Raw genomic sequence first — 15707 nt, forward strand, 5'->3', positions numbered from 1 at the left:
GATATGACCTGAAGTAAGAGCCTGGAAAAAGTGAAATGGAAAAATAAATGACTGTTTCAGTTTTTAAAATTTAATACTGAAGTGTTTAAATAATCAACCATTAAATACTGGTTAGCATAATAGCTGTTGGTAATTAATCCGGATAATTTATCGGAAACTGATTTGGCAAATGATGAGTTTAAAAAGTGATAGTGTTCATGCATTAATGACCTGTTTTCGGGTTTAATTCTCTTGATAATTTGTTTACGCACTTGACTAATTCCATTTCAATCACTTTCCATGATCGTTCAAGCAGTAATCATGGTACATCATTACTAACATCTTACTACTTCAATAGCACACTTGTCATCCAATCGTTAATCTTTTTTAGCACAAAACAAGTCTGTTCACTATTCATTGAATTTCAAAGGTCCAGTCTTAGAGTGGACACTTTCAACTCTCTCCTTCTGGCTGCGTCCTCTTAATTTTTTCATTTAAACATTTTCCTTTTTCTGTAGCGCCTTTACTTGATTGAGTCTGAAGGAAAATATTGAAGATTGATTTTAAAAGTTAAGTTATTGAGTTATTGTTTGTTAATTTGTGAACAGAAAAGTCCTTTTTAAAAGATTTGCCATTGTAGTTGGATATTTGTGTGCCTTGGAGCTTTCAACATGGAACCAAGTGATCTTAAAAAGTCTATTGAAAAACTCCGTAAAGCATTTCTTGATTGTTCAGATGAAGACCAGTTTGATGCTCGGGATATTAAATTGGTTAAGTCATCTGATATACCATGCATATCTTTCCTCGAGACAAATTCATCTTTATCGAAAGCTCTGGAAACATTAGTGAAACACTGCCAATGGCGTAAAAAGGAGCACATCAATGATTTGAAAGCCACAGATTTTCCAGCTGAAGTTTTCCGCCTTGGTTGGCTCTATCATCAAGGAAGTGATCTTGACGGTCATCCATTGATGTGGATGAGATTGAAAGTTCCGCTAGGACCAAGATCGTTGCTCTTGAAATATTTCACTTATTCATTGGAAGTGGTTCGCAATCGAACCCTTGCCGATGAAATTAAGCCAGCTGTTATTTATGACTGCCGTAATCCAAGTATAGATATAAATGCTCTTAAAGAGTTGGTTCATATTGGGCTCAATCAATATCCACCTTGGATTGAGTACATTGTCTTCCTTGAGATGAGTTCGACTTTTGCTTTCTTTTGTAGAGCTGCTCGCTACTTTTTCCCCAAACATCTCCGTGATCATGTCAAATTCATGTCAGCTTCTCAATTAGAGAGTCTTATTTCACTGGACAATTTCCCTGATTATATGGGTGGAAAGATAACAACCATTGATACTCCAACTCTTCAACAGTGTCCATCTTTTTCTTCATTTGCAGAGACTCAGAAATTGGATAAATCTGAGATTGAATCGATTCAACGTTACTTTGATGAAAATATTGGTTTAAGGGAAAACTTGAATAATCCTGAATGTGCTAATTGAAAAGTGTGCTTCATGGTAATCATCATCTTGATCAAGTTGCTGGCTCTTGAATTATTTAAATAAGCTGTAAATTAAAATGAGAAATTAATAAATATCGCAATTATAATCTAAGACAGAATTTGGTTTAACCTGCTTAATCCAAACGACAAATTCAGTTCGGATTTTAGGTTGAAGAAACCTTGGTTGTGGTTATTTTGAAATACTCAGCATTGAAATATCATGCAAGCCATCAAAATTTAAAATGAGGTCTTGTATCAATATAAACTCAAGTCTGAACATTTGACGATTTTGATCATTTCTACTTGTTAATAGAAAAATAACGTCGGTAAGACGTAAGAGATACTCAAGATTAAATTACCATTTATTTTTATAATAAAAAGTTGATATAAAAATTGGCTTGATTATCAGCTGGAATCCAATAATTTGGCTACATCGGAATCATTGCCAATATCGTCATTAATTCGTACATGTTTCTTTTCCATTCCTGGCGTTAATATGCCATCCATTGTATTTATTATTTGTGGACAGTTACCAGCTACATCTTGACCTACTGTGGCACCAGTTGCAGCAGCAGCGGCAGCTTCATCCTCCTCTTCTTGAAGATCTTTCTCTTTTCTCAATTGTGATTTTAAATCATTGTTAGCTTCCCGAAGTGATCCAACCGAAGACATTAAATAGTAAATAATCAAAATCATTAGCAGAATCAAAGGTATAACTGCTCCAGGTGACGTAAGATAGTCAATTATTTTGTTTACTCGATCAGGCAACGTTTTCTCGAGATATTTGGTAAGTACATGATAAACACGATGATAGCCACTGTTGAATAAAAAAGAGATGAAAGAGGTCAAAATGCATCAAAAATAGAATAGAGAGAAACAAAAACAATAGATGGAGACAAAAACATTAAGGAGAACTCAAGAAATGTTATAGATTTATAAGTTTTCTTGAGATAATATTTAACCTGAAAGGTCCACAATGCCATGAAGGTTCAAGCCAAACAACTGCATAACCAACAGGAAGAATACAGATGAATAACATGGATAAAAGAATAGCATAATAAAAATTATTGTTCCCTGAAGCCTGTGAAATAAGAAACAAAGTAAGGATTAGACTGGACAAGATTAAGTTGTTGATATAATAAAAAGGAATATGATTATAGATTTTAATCAAGTAAATTTTGTTTTTCTGTACTTACTTTGAAGACAGTTTCATGAGGTATATTTGAGGTTAAAACAGCCCAAGATTGTAAATACATTAATATACATAATCTAATTGTATTAATTCCAGGCAAACCAGGTGAGAAAAACATTCCTAACCTAAAGATGACGAGAAAATGGTGCATTTAACATTAAATTGGATAAAATCAGACTTCAATAACATACAGTATTTAAAGAATGGTTGAAACAAAATCTCTTTTTTTCATCGATAGACTTACCAAATATTAGCTTGATTATTAACAAGTGAGAGAATATTTTCTGCGATTTGAAAGTCAGAATAGCCAGGAAACTGTGTCTCCAAATCCCAAAAAATACAGCTACAGTCGTTGCAATATCTAAATGATAGAGAAATACATTTAATTGTAGTTGAGATTTACAAGACAATTACTGTGCAATTGTAAAAAAACGTTTCTCTTAAAATTTTTACCTAACAAACAAGGCTCTTCCATAATCGGCAACAATGGTGATAACAATTCCCAGTAATGTATCAGCAACCAAAATTTTAGCCAACTCTTGACCAAACATTGTTTCCCAACATAAATCTCGAAGAGATGTTCGTTCAGTTTCTGATAATTGCAGTATCTCATCTGCTGTATAAGTAAATATGGTGGTTGTCTCGGGTAAGCATTGGGTTGTTGTTTCAAAATAAGGTCGAACTGTTGTTGTTCCTGAAGCTGATCCTGATTGTTTTACAGTCGATGAAACTGTCACCTTCGTTGTTGGTAGTCTAGTTACTCCTTTGGTTGAAGGACGACTAGTAACTGGTCGAGTACTCTTATTGGTACGACTTGAAGGTGTTGATGTTGGCAAGCTATCTGTGACAAATGAGCCATTAATCCACTGAGACGGTCTAGATGAAGAGTAACCTTTCATAGTAGATTGTTTCACACTAAATGCACTTGGGGTCGTTACACTTAGACCATCATCAGACCCATTCGATGGCGAAGTTGATTCAGTCTCTTCTAATGTTATCGTTATTGTACCATTTTCAGAGTCAGGATCTAAAGTACTACCTCCACCAGGGTCTCCATTAGATGAATTGCCAAGTGTAGTAGATGTTGGCGGAGAAGTGAACCTGAAAAAATACGAAAATATATTAATTGTTGAATGATTATGGAAATGCAAAAACTTTTTACATTAATTAAACAATTGTTGAGATGTTCATACCGAAACAAGATTCTCAATTAAGGATAAACTTACGCTGATAAGTAGCGACCATCAATTGGTTCCTCGCCATCTAAATCATTTCTCGCATAAGGATCATATGTGGTTGATTCAGTAGTCATAATAAACTCGACATCTCCTCGCGTTATTTTAAAATCCTCTGCTTAAAACAAAGAAGAATAAAGTAAATGTGAATGAACGGAATATAAAATAAATGTTGAAATAGAATCATAATTAAAACTCTCCAAAACAATCAAATAAAAATTAAAAAAGACTAAACAATGCTTATTAAACACAAAAAATGCATTGCATAACATGTGATCGATCCAAAGATACTGATATTGATACTCAATCCTTTGAATCAATATTAATATCCGTTTCAAATTATGGATAATCTTAAAAGAAGAAATGAGAAAAATAAATTCCAGACGCATAAAGGTAAATCAATAAACAATATGGAATAAAATGAGAACCCAAAAGATTGTCAAAATATGTGATATAAGGGAAAAAAAGAGAAAATGTAAAACTAAATTTATATTTGAGTAGGTTGCTGCAAGCAAGTAATACATAATGCCAATAAATAATGAATAAATGGAAGGAGCATGTTATTTTTGATTTCTCATTCAATTTTGATACTATTATTACCTGGAGGGTAAAGTCGACCTTCATGAGGTTGACGACGATTACGTTTAATTGTACCATTCTCCCGAGGTTTCAGCGAATCGATGACTCTCAATGTAATAGTATCACTTTCAATGTTTGGTGCTATTGTTGTGCTTAACCGTAAAGCAGTTACATTGCCCTTTATCAGCTTCTTGTAATTCAATAGTTTCTCAGACTAGAATAGAAAGATGAGGAAAAAACAGATTAATTCACTGGTGATCATGAAGATTATGAGAGAATGAAAGAAAGCAAGGGAAAAAAGGAGAAGAAAACAGATTGAGAATTCATCTCATTATAAATGATCTTTACAGTTGAAATAATTAGAATCTCAGAGGAATCAGAAAAAGTTTAACCAACATCCGAAACAAGTAAAAACGTTTAAATTGATTTCTTTCTACCCTTTCCTTTCACCTTATAAAAAGCCTTTATCCTGAAGCTTTGTCATCTTCATCTTCACATCTTCATCTTAGATACTGTTGAATCTGACTCCGATTTTCATCCAACCTTGTAACTCTTTTTTTTTCTCTTGCTCGTGACAGTACAATGATTTATAATGGCTCAATGCAAATGCTGCTTTAATGATAAACGGATAATTTCAGGGTAACTCCTTCTTATCCTGAAACTTCTTGGCCCAAAGTCATCCTCTTTTCCTCTTCTTAATCCCCATCTTCTTGTCTTCTTTCCTTGTCTCCATCTTCTTCCTATTTCTGCCAATCCTTAATATTTCAAACAGCAATTGTTATTACGCCCTTCTGTCAAGGTTTAACTCCATGTAACAATAATAATACAACATATAGTCAAACAAACTGCAATTCATCAATAGAAACAGCTCCAGAATCCAATGAATAAATGTAATTTTCGTTCCCCGCATGAAATAAATTATCATTATTAATATAACCATTGATATCACTGTTTAGTTTCTTTGATATTTCACATTGCTCAGGCCAATTTTATACTTTTAAACACCTTTTGTCTCAGCCCAACAGCCAACATTGAACATATCCATATTGATGTATTGGCCGGTGAAATGAAATCGGTAACCATTTATTTGGTTCACTTTGGTGATGGAATCGAGTTGATACAATGTCAATACTGGTCAATTTTCAATTATTTTGAGTAAATTAAACCAAACCTTTAGTAACCAAGAGTGTAATTAGATGGTAAACAGAGCAGTTTGTATTAATACTGGACACAATGAAGAGAGGCTAAGAGATGATTAGATGAAGTCTTGTGAAGAGATTTAAAAACGATGAGGATAAATGTAGACCTTCTATTGAATCACTTAGAGCTTTAAAGAAGTCAGAATAATTGTAGAAGTGAAAGGAGATTAAGAAATTAATGGTATTTTATCCTGAAATGATTCTGACATCTTATCCCTATTTATCAAGTGAAACAAACTTTACAGCAGTTCAATTAAAGGAATTAACTTGACAAATGTTCCATTGATCAACATTACCATCTCAACTAATCAACTGTACTTGAGAAGCAGACATTGAGAAAAAAGCAAACAAAACAAACGAGACAAATAAAATGAGTAAATTCACTGATACAAATAAAGCACAAAATAAACTAATGATTGTAAAATTAAACAATAAATAGACTGTCAATAATAATCAAAATATCAAAATTGATTGATGAACAAAATAAAAGAACAGTTAAAAATGAAAACAAAGCAAACAACAAGCAACAGTCTCTTCACACTCCAATAGATGTCACTCGTAAGAAGTATCAAAATAATGATCAAACAAAATGATTTAATTGAACAATCAAGACATTAATTATAAACTTACCATTTCATCAATTTTATCAAAAGTTGCAAGTAAAAAAGCATACAAATTAAGCAAGTTGAGGACCAAAATTCTGAATAAGAAATGAAGAGAAGAGAGAAAAAAATGAATAATTTTGTTGATTCATTAAAAGTAAAAACTAAATGGATTGAATGAAAAATGTTTGATTCTAATTAATATTAACAGTTAACATAGACATTTATGATGATTAGAGTTAAAACTAATTTAACATGTTCAAATACTTGTATCACTATCAAAATGATTAAAGCACAAGAGAAGAAAAAGTTGGATAAAAACTGGGTTGACTCCCTGTTAGCATTATTATTGATAACAATAACAGCAATAAACCAACAACTAAAATAATAGAGATTTACTAACGAGCCTTAATTAGTGAAACAAACCCATCAAAATTATTATCTCAACCTGAATTTATCAACAGCAAAGAAAATGAATTTTTTGTCTCTTCATTATTCAATGCTTATTAATCAGGAAACTTCAGACAATTTTTGAAATTCAGTTGATAGCTTGTCCGTTGACTCAATTGGTTACCTTGCTAATTGCCATCTGAGTGCAATTCTTGGATGATAATCTTCTAGAGCTGCGATGATGTTGAAAATGTTTGGATAAACTGTTTGGATTCCACTGATTACAATAGTGACTTCATTTTCTCGGATAAATCCTGGATTCTCTGGTAATTTCAATGAACGTTGAACAACAAAAACAACAGCATAAGCAGATGAAATGAGCAACAGTAAAACTCTGAAAAGAATGACCAAAGAGCGAGAAAATTAGAGAAAAATTTTGATCCATTTTTTCATCTTCGATTCGATAACTTACAAAATGTTTGCGATTACTCTTCGAACGATCATTTTCCAATTTTTTTCTTCCTTTTTCTTCTCCTTCTCTTCCAATATCACCTCTTTGAATCCCATTACAATGGATGCTACTTTGTTGTAAGCAGTTTCACTGTTTCCAATCATGAAATCCCAACCTTAAAAATAAAGGCAATTTTATTTTCTCATCGTTTACAATTTACTAATTTTAAAGCTTTTCTTGAAAAATCTTAACTAAATTAAATATTGTTTAGACATTGAAAGGTTTAAATATTGAAATTGGATTGAATTTAATGATATCTTTGCAATTGGAGAATCATTTTTTGCATTTTACTTTTTTAAATCTTTTCCTTTCATGATAGACTCTGGACTTTTCCATTCGACTTTCATGACTGATTTTGCATATCGTGACTGACTGTTTGAATAAAGTTTATAATTTAAATTAATCCCAAATCGATCTTTAAATTGATCTAAAAAATGAGAATCTCATTAGCTATTCATAACTTGACAGTTAATCATTCAGTTTACTTTGGCACATTTCCCTATTTATGGTCAAAAAGCGTTTAAAATGGCAGACATCTGAAGACCAATTAAAACTCGAAGCATAGAAAAGTTGATTGACAGAACAGTGACCGTTGACTTTACCTGTAAAGAGTTTCCATGTAAACACATATTCATCATCTTTTGATCCAATCCGATTATTTCGAGCATTCTGAGTCATTCTAATATTCAGTCCATTAAAAGATGGAGTTAATTGTTTTCGCTTGCTATTGAGGGTTAACTTACTTGTGAAGGATACAGAAGAAGCTAAAGGCATAAAGTAAAAGGCAAACACCAAAGTAAACCAAAGGCAAACGATAACCTGTGAATTAACATAAATTGATCAACTTTCCATTTTCTCGAAACACTTTCTGATTTTGTTTTCTTATAAAAACTCACCAATACTTGTTGTCTCTTCATTATCATAATAACCATAAAAAATTGGCGAATATTTTAAATAGCCCTGAAAAAAGAGGAATCAAGTTTATTTATGCGTTCAATTTCAAGGTATAATCTTACATCAAAATTCCAAGCCGTGTTAATCATCTCTTTAAAGGTTAAATTTTTATTGGCATCTTCAAACTTTCTCATCTGAGTTGGATCCTTATTGCTTCGAAGTATCTGTTTAATCAATTTTAATGTTCAACATGAGTAAAAGAACAAAACAATCGTCAATATTTAGTTGAAAATTGATTTTAACACTAATTAAACTTCAGTTGTAAATGAATTTTGGGCAAGCTCCAGAGAAAAGTCAATTTTTTCCCGAAGACAAAATCTTCTCGTTACTAAATCACGGACTTTTTGACCGTCCAAATAGTGGACGTGTAAAGTCTGATGAGTTCAATGAAACTGTTTATTTCATTCAAGGAAAGAAAGTTATTGTAAGCACGAAAAATTTTCACGTAGAGTCAAGAGTTGAGACTTGATAGGTTGGAGACACAAAAACTGAGTCTAAAAATAGTTCTTAAATAGACTCAAGGAAGTCGAAATAAGGCTTCCTGAACAGCTTCTTTTTTGACAATAGCTTCGCGCATTTAAATCGTGTCTTGTTTTTAAACAGTCTTTTAGGTGCAGTTAGTTCTTGTCAATCAGCGTTACAATCAAATTTCAACGAAAAATTCCTATCACTTCACTCATTTTGAGTTGTAAATTGAATGGAGAACCAAAACATAAAAGTTGAATTCTTACCTCGGGAACCATGAGAAAGACAATCATTGAAATGCTGGTAAAAGTGTTTATCCAAAAGATCCAGCGAAGGAAGGTAAAATATGAAGCCACAACTGAACCAAATTGACCTCAATTTTGAAAATAAAGCAGAATAATAAGTTAATAGCATTTGAAAATTAGCATAATGAAAATCATCGAAAAGATGAACATTAATGAGTGACAAAATTTGATGAAACAAAGTCCCAAGAGCCATTCAAATTGACTGTATTATCATCATCTTAATCATAATTTTTCATCATTTCACTAAACCTTTCTATTTCCATCTAAACATTAATTGGCTGAAAAAGGAAAAGAGAAACTAAAAGTTGAACAAATTTTTCCGTTTTTCCCTGTTATTGGGAAAGATTAATGAACGATAAATTTATTAATCATGATTAACTCAAATTAATTAATTGATTGGACATTTGCAGATGCAAAGTAAAAGGGTGAGCAAAAACAAAACAAAAACCTTTCCACACTCTATCCTAATGTCACTCATCCTTTTACATTATCATTTTATATTTATCAACTTGTACAACATTTATTATCATCACTCAATCTTGTTGCACTCCCTTCAACCCAAGCATAATGATAATTATCGTGAGTTGATAATCTTAGAAAAAGGATAATAAAGAGAATAAAAATGGAAAAATTGATTATCATGATGATAAACAATAAAGAGTTGAATATTAATCAGACTTTTTGTCACCAGTTCATTATCATTTTCATCTTAATTAACAGATAATTTCCATTCTCAGTTCAACTGTTTATAATTGAGTTAACAGCATAACAGGACAAAAGAGTGCAAAACATTTCCAAAACTTACTTTCAATCTTTTTTATCCTCATTTCCCAAGGTGTCAATTGGACAACAAGATTATCAATTTCACGTTTCAATCGGTTAATGGACTGAAGCCAAAAGAAGCAAAGAAAAAGTTGATCATTAATATCGAACAAGAAAATGCTCTTTTACTCCATTTTGAATAATACCTTTTCAAGATAAGTTCGGTATTTGGTAACAATATCTTTAGCTTGTTTACTCTGTTTAAGGTCTCCTTCGTGTTTCTTGATGTACATCTTGGCTCGACGAAGAATCTATCAAATCGTTTAAATTGTCCAATGATGACAGAGAGTTGATGAGCAAAATGAGGAAAATGAAGAAGAAGAAGAAAAAGGAAAAGAGAAAAGAGGAAAATGAAATTGATTATCACGTGAGTTGACTTTTATGCTTAGCTGGTATTATATTTATGTACGGAATGTTCATTAAGCTTCAGTTATCATCAATAGTTATCAGGGAGTGAGACTGAGAGTTGGGGCAAAGAGTGAGAGAAGCAAGATGAAGATAACAGGATAAGTTTTGAAAACTGATTTCCTATGTCCATTAATGTCCCAAGGTTTTGATCCTTTTTTCCCACTGTCTGCTTGAATCACCCTTTTGCTTCTTTTGTCCAGACCTGGCTATTGACCAGGAAACACGCAATGACCAATCAATGTTATCAATAATGAGCCTTCCCAGGGCAATAACTCTGTTTTTCTCTCTCTTTCTTTTTCTCTTTTTTTTGGGCTTTCACTTGTTTTACCATCTTTACCATTTGATGATGTTCATACACTTGGCCCAATCATTTTCATTATAACTTTCCTTTTTTGCCTTGTTCTTGGTTATTTATCAATATTCAAGTCAATAATTCATAACTTTTTCTTCTCTTCTCTTCTGACCTAATCATGATTTTCATGTGACATAAAGAGACACAGGACATTGAAAGATATAACCTCAATTTATTTGCCCATATTTGATTGGCTGTGAGAATGCAAAAGCAGCAAAATGAATCAAAATAAATGGCCACTTTTCCGGGCGAAAAGAATCAACCTACAGCTTATCAAACTAGTTGATTCAACGTTAAGCCAATATCGTTAAATGACATAATGTCCATTAAGCTATTCTTGGATGCAAATATGGATTCACAAGAAACTCGAAGAGAAACAATTTCTGTTCCTTTGATTTCTGCATGAAATTTTCTTCTAAACCAAAATCAATTTAAACTCAAGTCAATTTAATGTCTTCATTTAGTTTGATTTAGCAAACACAAAGGAACCAAAATTAGTTAAAAAATGTTTCTCTATTCACTTCGAATCAATCGAGTTGAACAAAAATAACTGTCTTTGATTATATCCATTTTTAAGTTGACATCGAAAGAAAATCGAAAAATTGATCGATACCAGCCGAGAAACTGGTTTTTCTCGAGTGCTTGACTTTTCTTTCCTTTCTTTATTTATCTCGAATGCTCATAGAGATTTATTGCATAATTAAAGTCGAAACTCCTCTAAACTTGGGAGAAATGGATTTCAGTTTTGAATTGAAACTTTGCTTACCTTGAGTTTTCGATGCATCGGCCAATTTTGAGTCTTTATGTTTGAAATTATCTGCTTGTGAGCTTTCAATGTTTCCACAATTTCCTCTTCAGTTAATGAATCATCTATGGTTATCATGGTTTCACTGTTGATCATTTTAAGATCATTAAGAATGTGAAAAGTGTTTCATCATTTGCAAAGATGTGCAAGATGATGATGAAGAGTAATAAAAAGGAAGAGGAAAAAGGAAGGAAAAAGGAATGTGAAGTTGAAAATGTTAAAGTGTTTTGAAAATTAGAGAGAGAAATGAATGAGTAATGAGAAGATGACATGGAAAAGGATGTTTAAATGTTTTTTTGAATAACAGGCAAAAAAGTCACATTAATTCTTACTCATTAGATGAAGCACAGAATGATGATAATCGTCGTTTTCCCGTCTCTAGTTGAACCATTATACTGTCATCGCCCATTAAAAAGGTAGTCGATCCACGTCTAGGAGATCTTGAACCTGATCTGGAGCAACGAACAAAACATTTAGAATCACGAAAACCAAAAACATCTCGCATTACCTTGATCTTTTAGTAACTGTTATAAGCTCTGAATCTCGTGGAGCCAATGAAGACCGTCGTCGGTCACGTATCTTTTCCGAGAGTGAAGGTGGTGACTGGCATGGTGAAGGTAAAGGCGATGTTGAGGCCGAGTGCAGTGAAGGTGAAGAAGTTGGTGATTTGGTCGGTGACTTGTGATCATCACTCTCGTTTCCATTTTTAACTTTACTCTGTTTATCCTCACTTGCATCTCCATGATGGGAAGGTGAAGTTGAAATGGTTGCCTCAGAGTCTTGTCCATGCTCATCGTCTTGATCAACGGTCGATGAGGCAGAAGATTCTGGATAGTTGGACCGTGATCGAGTTAATCCTCTTCGTATTTGTTGAACGTTGCTGTTTTCACCATTTTTTTCACTTTCGTTTTCATTTGATTCACTTCTAGTTTCACCAACTTCATCATTGTTTTCACGGTCTTCTTGAATCACTGAATCCTCTTTGGTTAGGGCAACTTTATCCTCATCCATTGTTATCACAACACAAACACAGTTTAAACATTAAATCCATATATTGAAAGTTAACTATTGAATAAACGAATAAAGGAAATGATTTGAAATTTCAATGTTGCCAGGTTGAAGATTGCGGTTGAAATGCACTTTTAGACTTGGGTGGGTCAGCATTATCTTTCCATCTTCCTAATTCTCATTATATCAACTTTATTGTGAACTTTATCATGAATTTCATCTGAAAATGGAACTGGCTAACGCCCTTTCAATCGATAAAACTTTTCCTTTCCAAGTGTTTTTCCATCTTTTAAGCTCATCAAAGCCAACAAACTTCTTTTCATTGATGGACATTTTCAAACCAATGGTTAGTTAACATGAAACATTTTAATGAATATTTAATCGACTCTTCACTTACAATGCCTTTGGGATGGTAAATGTTTGATAATGAAAAAAGTGCAGAAAGTTTTCAATATTTTCCTCATCATAATAGTGATCTCTGGCAGTGAAACCAATGATACGATGAGGAAATGATAGCCATACAAGGTATGCAAAGTCCAACTAAATCATAATTAAACAAATTAATAATAAAATTGGTTAATGTTACCAACCTCTTCACAGTTATGGTAGTATCAGGCTGTAAACTTAAAACAGCATAAGTATTGATATCCTTATATGGAAAGAGTTTGGCATTTATTGACAGAAAATGAAATCAAGTTCTTCTTTTAATAAACTAAAACCATGAAATGTATTTCTAATAACTTACTTTGCTTTCAGGTATTGGTTTGTTTATGTAAAGAACAGTGGTGTAACCATTAATTGGTCCCTGAACACGAGGAAGTGATATTGAATTTGATGAAGCAGATGATGATGATAAAGGAGATGGCCGTGAAGGTGAGTAAGAATCACTGAGTTTTCCATAGCCTGGATAATCTTTCAGATCAAAGCTATATTCAGCATCATACCAAATGGCACCAGTGAAGCTAGTGAAACTAGGGTTGACCAGATTCCATAAAAATGTTGTAAAACTCAAATGAGTTTGAATTCTTTCGTTGAGTATATCTATTGTTGTATATACAATTCTTTCTACACTTGAAAAATAGGTTTCATAAACAGCCAAACTTTTTGCTGCCATTTGCTGTATCTTCTTCCATTCATAAGATCTTATGATTTCTGGCAGCTGTAAAAGACTTCGCTCATCTCCTTCAACTACAATTTCTGACCAATCGATGACATCTTCAAAAGGTTTAACCCAATTGTTTGACAATAAAACCGGAATACAGCCGTTTGCCAAAGCTTCCAAAAATCTGAATGAACCAAGCCTTCTACCTCTTGGAACAAGACAGAATGTTGAATTGGCCATTAATATGCTGTAGTTAAATTTTTCGTATTCCAAACTTTTCAGACGTTAATATCGTTCCAGCTAATATTGAGTTTATGCTAGGTGGTTGCAATTGAATCTTTAAACTGGGCAAAGTTGAATGATTGTAAAAGTATCTGAAAAGGAACACGATTCTACGTATGTATGATATGTAAACATATATTTTGATGTAAATGTTGATGAAACTACGTTACTCAGCAAAAAGAGGGGCGCAAATTTGCACAGTCTAATATGACATTATAATGTTTTGTTTTTTTGCTTTATTTTGTTTGGATTGATAAGCAAAAAGGCCCGAGAAAAGAAAACAAGAAAACAAAGTTAACAAGCGAAGAGCAAACCATGCAAACCATCATCATCATCATTATCATCATGTTGTTTGTGAAAATGTTATTGGCTGCAAGTAAGAGTTTTTAAAAGGCAACAACAGGGAGGAATAATGTTTATCTAGAAATAAAATGTAACTCTGGATCATTGGAAAGTTATCAATGAAATTAGATTGTTGAGATTCAGCAAATTTTCAAGACTTTACTTGCTTCTTCTCTCCACTATCTATTGCCATCTCAACTCTACTTGGACTTTTCTGCTTGCTCTTAGACTTTGAGACTTTTGTGCCCTTTTCATTTCTTATTTGATTTCGATTATTTCTCGTCTTTTCTGTAAACATTACCAAAAACAATAATATCAATTTGCAGTTGGCAAGACATGAAACTTCAGCAAGTTTAACTTCAATAATAGCTGGCCATCATTTTCATGAGAAAGACCAAGATTATCCTTGAAAGGCCATTTAACAGTTTACAAGTCTGTTAATGATTTAACCGTTAATACATCAAACAGCGAACTTACTTTATATTTACTTTTATCATTCAATCCAATTTTCCAATTGAACCATTGCTCAACAATTTCAATTGATTTCCATTGCGTGTTCAAACCAATCAACAATTAATCAATGATAACATTCAATAGCAAGACTAATTGAATATCGATAGTGCAAGTGACGAACTCTTGAGATTCAAATTTCAAGAACTTGCGAACAAGTGATTCCAATCGTTTCCGAAGTTTAATAAGTTTCTTCCAATCGAGTAAACATGGATAATTAATAATGATTAATTGGGAAAACTTTTTCCACCAACTTCATCAATTTGATGATTGCAAGTTGCATTGAGATATTATCATTTACAACAATCAATTTTGTTTTCTCATTGTTTTCTCATAACTTGCATTCAAAGCTTCAATTGACTTGTCGATCAAGTTAATTGTCAGATGAATAACGATAAAGGAGCAACAGCAAAAAAGTGGTAATAAAATAGGGACAAAAAGCATAAACAAAATCATTGATTGTCAATGGCAAGTCAATGAAAAGTAATATTATTAAGAGAAGTAAAAAGAAGCCAAAAAGCAAACTGAGAAAGATTAATGTTTCCACAAATGTACTTTTTTTTACTTATATGAACATATTTATTGTCCAGTTAGACATGAAAATCAAGGCATTTGATGGGCAGACAATGTTGTATTGTGCACTTCAATAACAATCATTTTTATTCCCAAAATTGAATCATTTAATCGTTATCTGGTTTCATTGAATAGTGACCGTTCAATTACTCTATTCAATGTTTACTAAACCATTGAAAATGCAAACAAACCCAACAAAATGATACCTTTCATACTTTGACTGAAAGGTCTTCAGAGTTGAGTCATTTTCACGAGTTTAATTTCGTCCGAAACATACTTTGAATCATTTATTTGACGCTTTTTCAATGTTAAGGTTGGAAATATCAAAGATTATTGAGAATTGAAAAGAAAATTGAAAAATAAGATTCTCTTTTTGTTCATCAATTTTGAGAAGCTCAAGGCAAAGTTTGATATTTAAAAGACAATATCGTTATCCAAGTTATCAATTGAAGCCGTGAAATTGACATGAGTTAAACTGATGAATGATTCTCAATATGCAAAGTCGTTTAAAACAGTTTTTCCTCTCAAAACGTGTTTTGGCTCAAAATTGAGTTGAAATTTTCTTCTATTCACTTTTTGAAAAATGAGCAA

General features: G+C 32.4%; 2 protein-coding genes across 2 annotated transcripts; one reads left to right on the plus strand and one right to left on the minus strand.

Moving 5' to 3' along the window:
• Window positions 1-54: 54 nt before the first annotated feature.
• On the minus strand, window positions 55-12421 carry LOC107365837 (transmembrane channel-like protein 1). The gene is made up of 21 exons (XM_015933414.3): window positions 11808-12421; window positions 11632-11751; window positions 11261-11384; window positions 9881-9985; window positions 9718-9799; window positions 8874-8980; window positions 8205-8306; window positions 8085-8148; window positions 7932-8007; window positions 7791-7867; window positions 7150-7303; window positions 6862-7071; window positions 6316-6385; window positions 4508-4700; window positions 3899-4022; window positions 3126-3773; window positions 2917-3033; window positions 2677-2797; window positions 2443-2561; window positions 1840-2297; window positions 55-1545 (listed from the first exon to the last, which is right to left on the minus strand). Exons 1-20 carry the CDS (start codon window positions 12308-12310, stop codon window positions 1886-1888), a joined length of 3528 nt encoding a protein of 1175 aa, XP_015788900.2. The 5' UTR covers window positions 12311-12421; the 3' UTR covers window positions 55-1545; window positions 1840-1885.
• LOC107371602 (motile sperm domain-containing protein 2-like) lies at window positions 651-1481 on the plus strand. Its single transcript, XM_015939737.2, has one exon. It carries the CDS (start codon window positions 651-653, stop codon window positions 1479-1481), a length of 831 nt encoding a protein of 276 aa, XP_015795223.2.
• Window positions 12422-15707: the final 3286 nt, after the last annotated feature.

Source organism: Tetranychus urticae, chromosome 2 (assembly GCF_039701765.1).
Source record: "Tetranychus urticae isolate SD_2017Ah chromosome 2, NJAU_TeUrti_SD_1.0, whole genome shotgun sequence".
Taxonomy (NCBI): domain Eukaryota; kingdom Metazoa; phylum Arthropoda; class Arachnida; order Trombidiformes; family Tetranychidae; genus Tetranychus; species Tetranychus urticae.

Excerpts from the sequence above, each read along its gene's own strand:
- LOC107365837 (XM_015933414.3), bottom strand. The coding sequence starts at position 12,310 with ATGGATGAGGATAAAGTTGCCCTAACCAAAGAGGATTCAGTGATTCAA. Across the intron at positions 8,149-8,204 it reads ACACGGCTTGGAATTTTGAT|GGCTATTTAAAATATTCGCC; the intron begins GTAAGATTATAC and ends CTCTTTTTTCAG. Across the intron at positions 2,798-2,916 it reads AATAATCAAGCTAATATTTG|GTTAGGAATGTTTTTCTCAC; the intron begins GTAAGTCTATCG and ends CGTCATCTTTAG.
- LOC107371602 (XM_015939737.2), top strand. The coding sequence starts at position 651 with ATGGAACCAAGTGATCTTAAAAAGTCTATTGAAAAACTCCGTAAAGCA.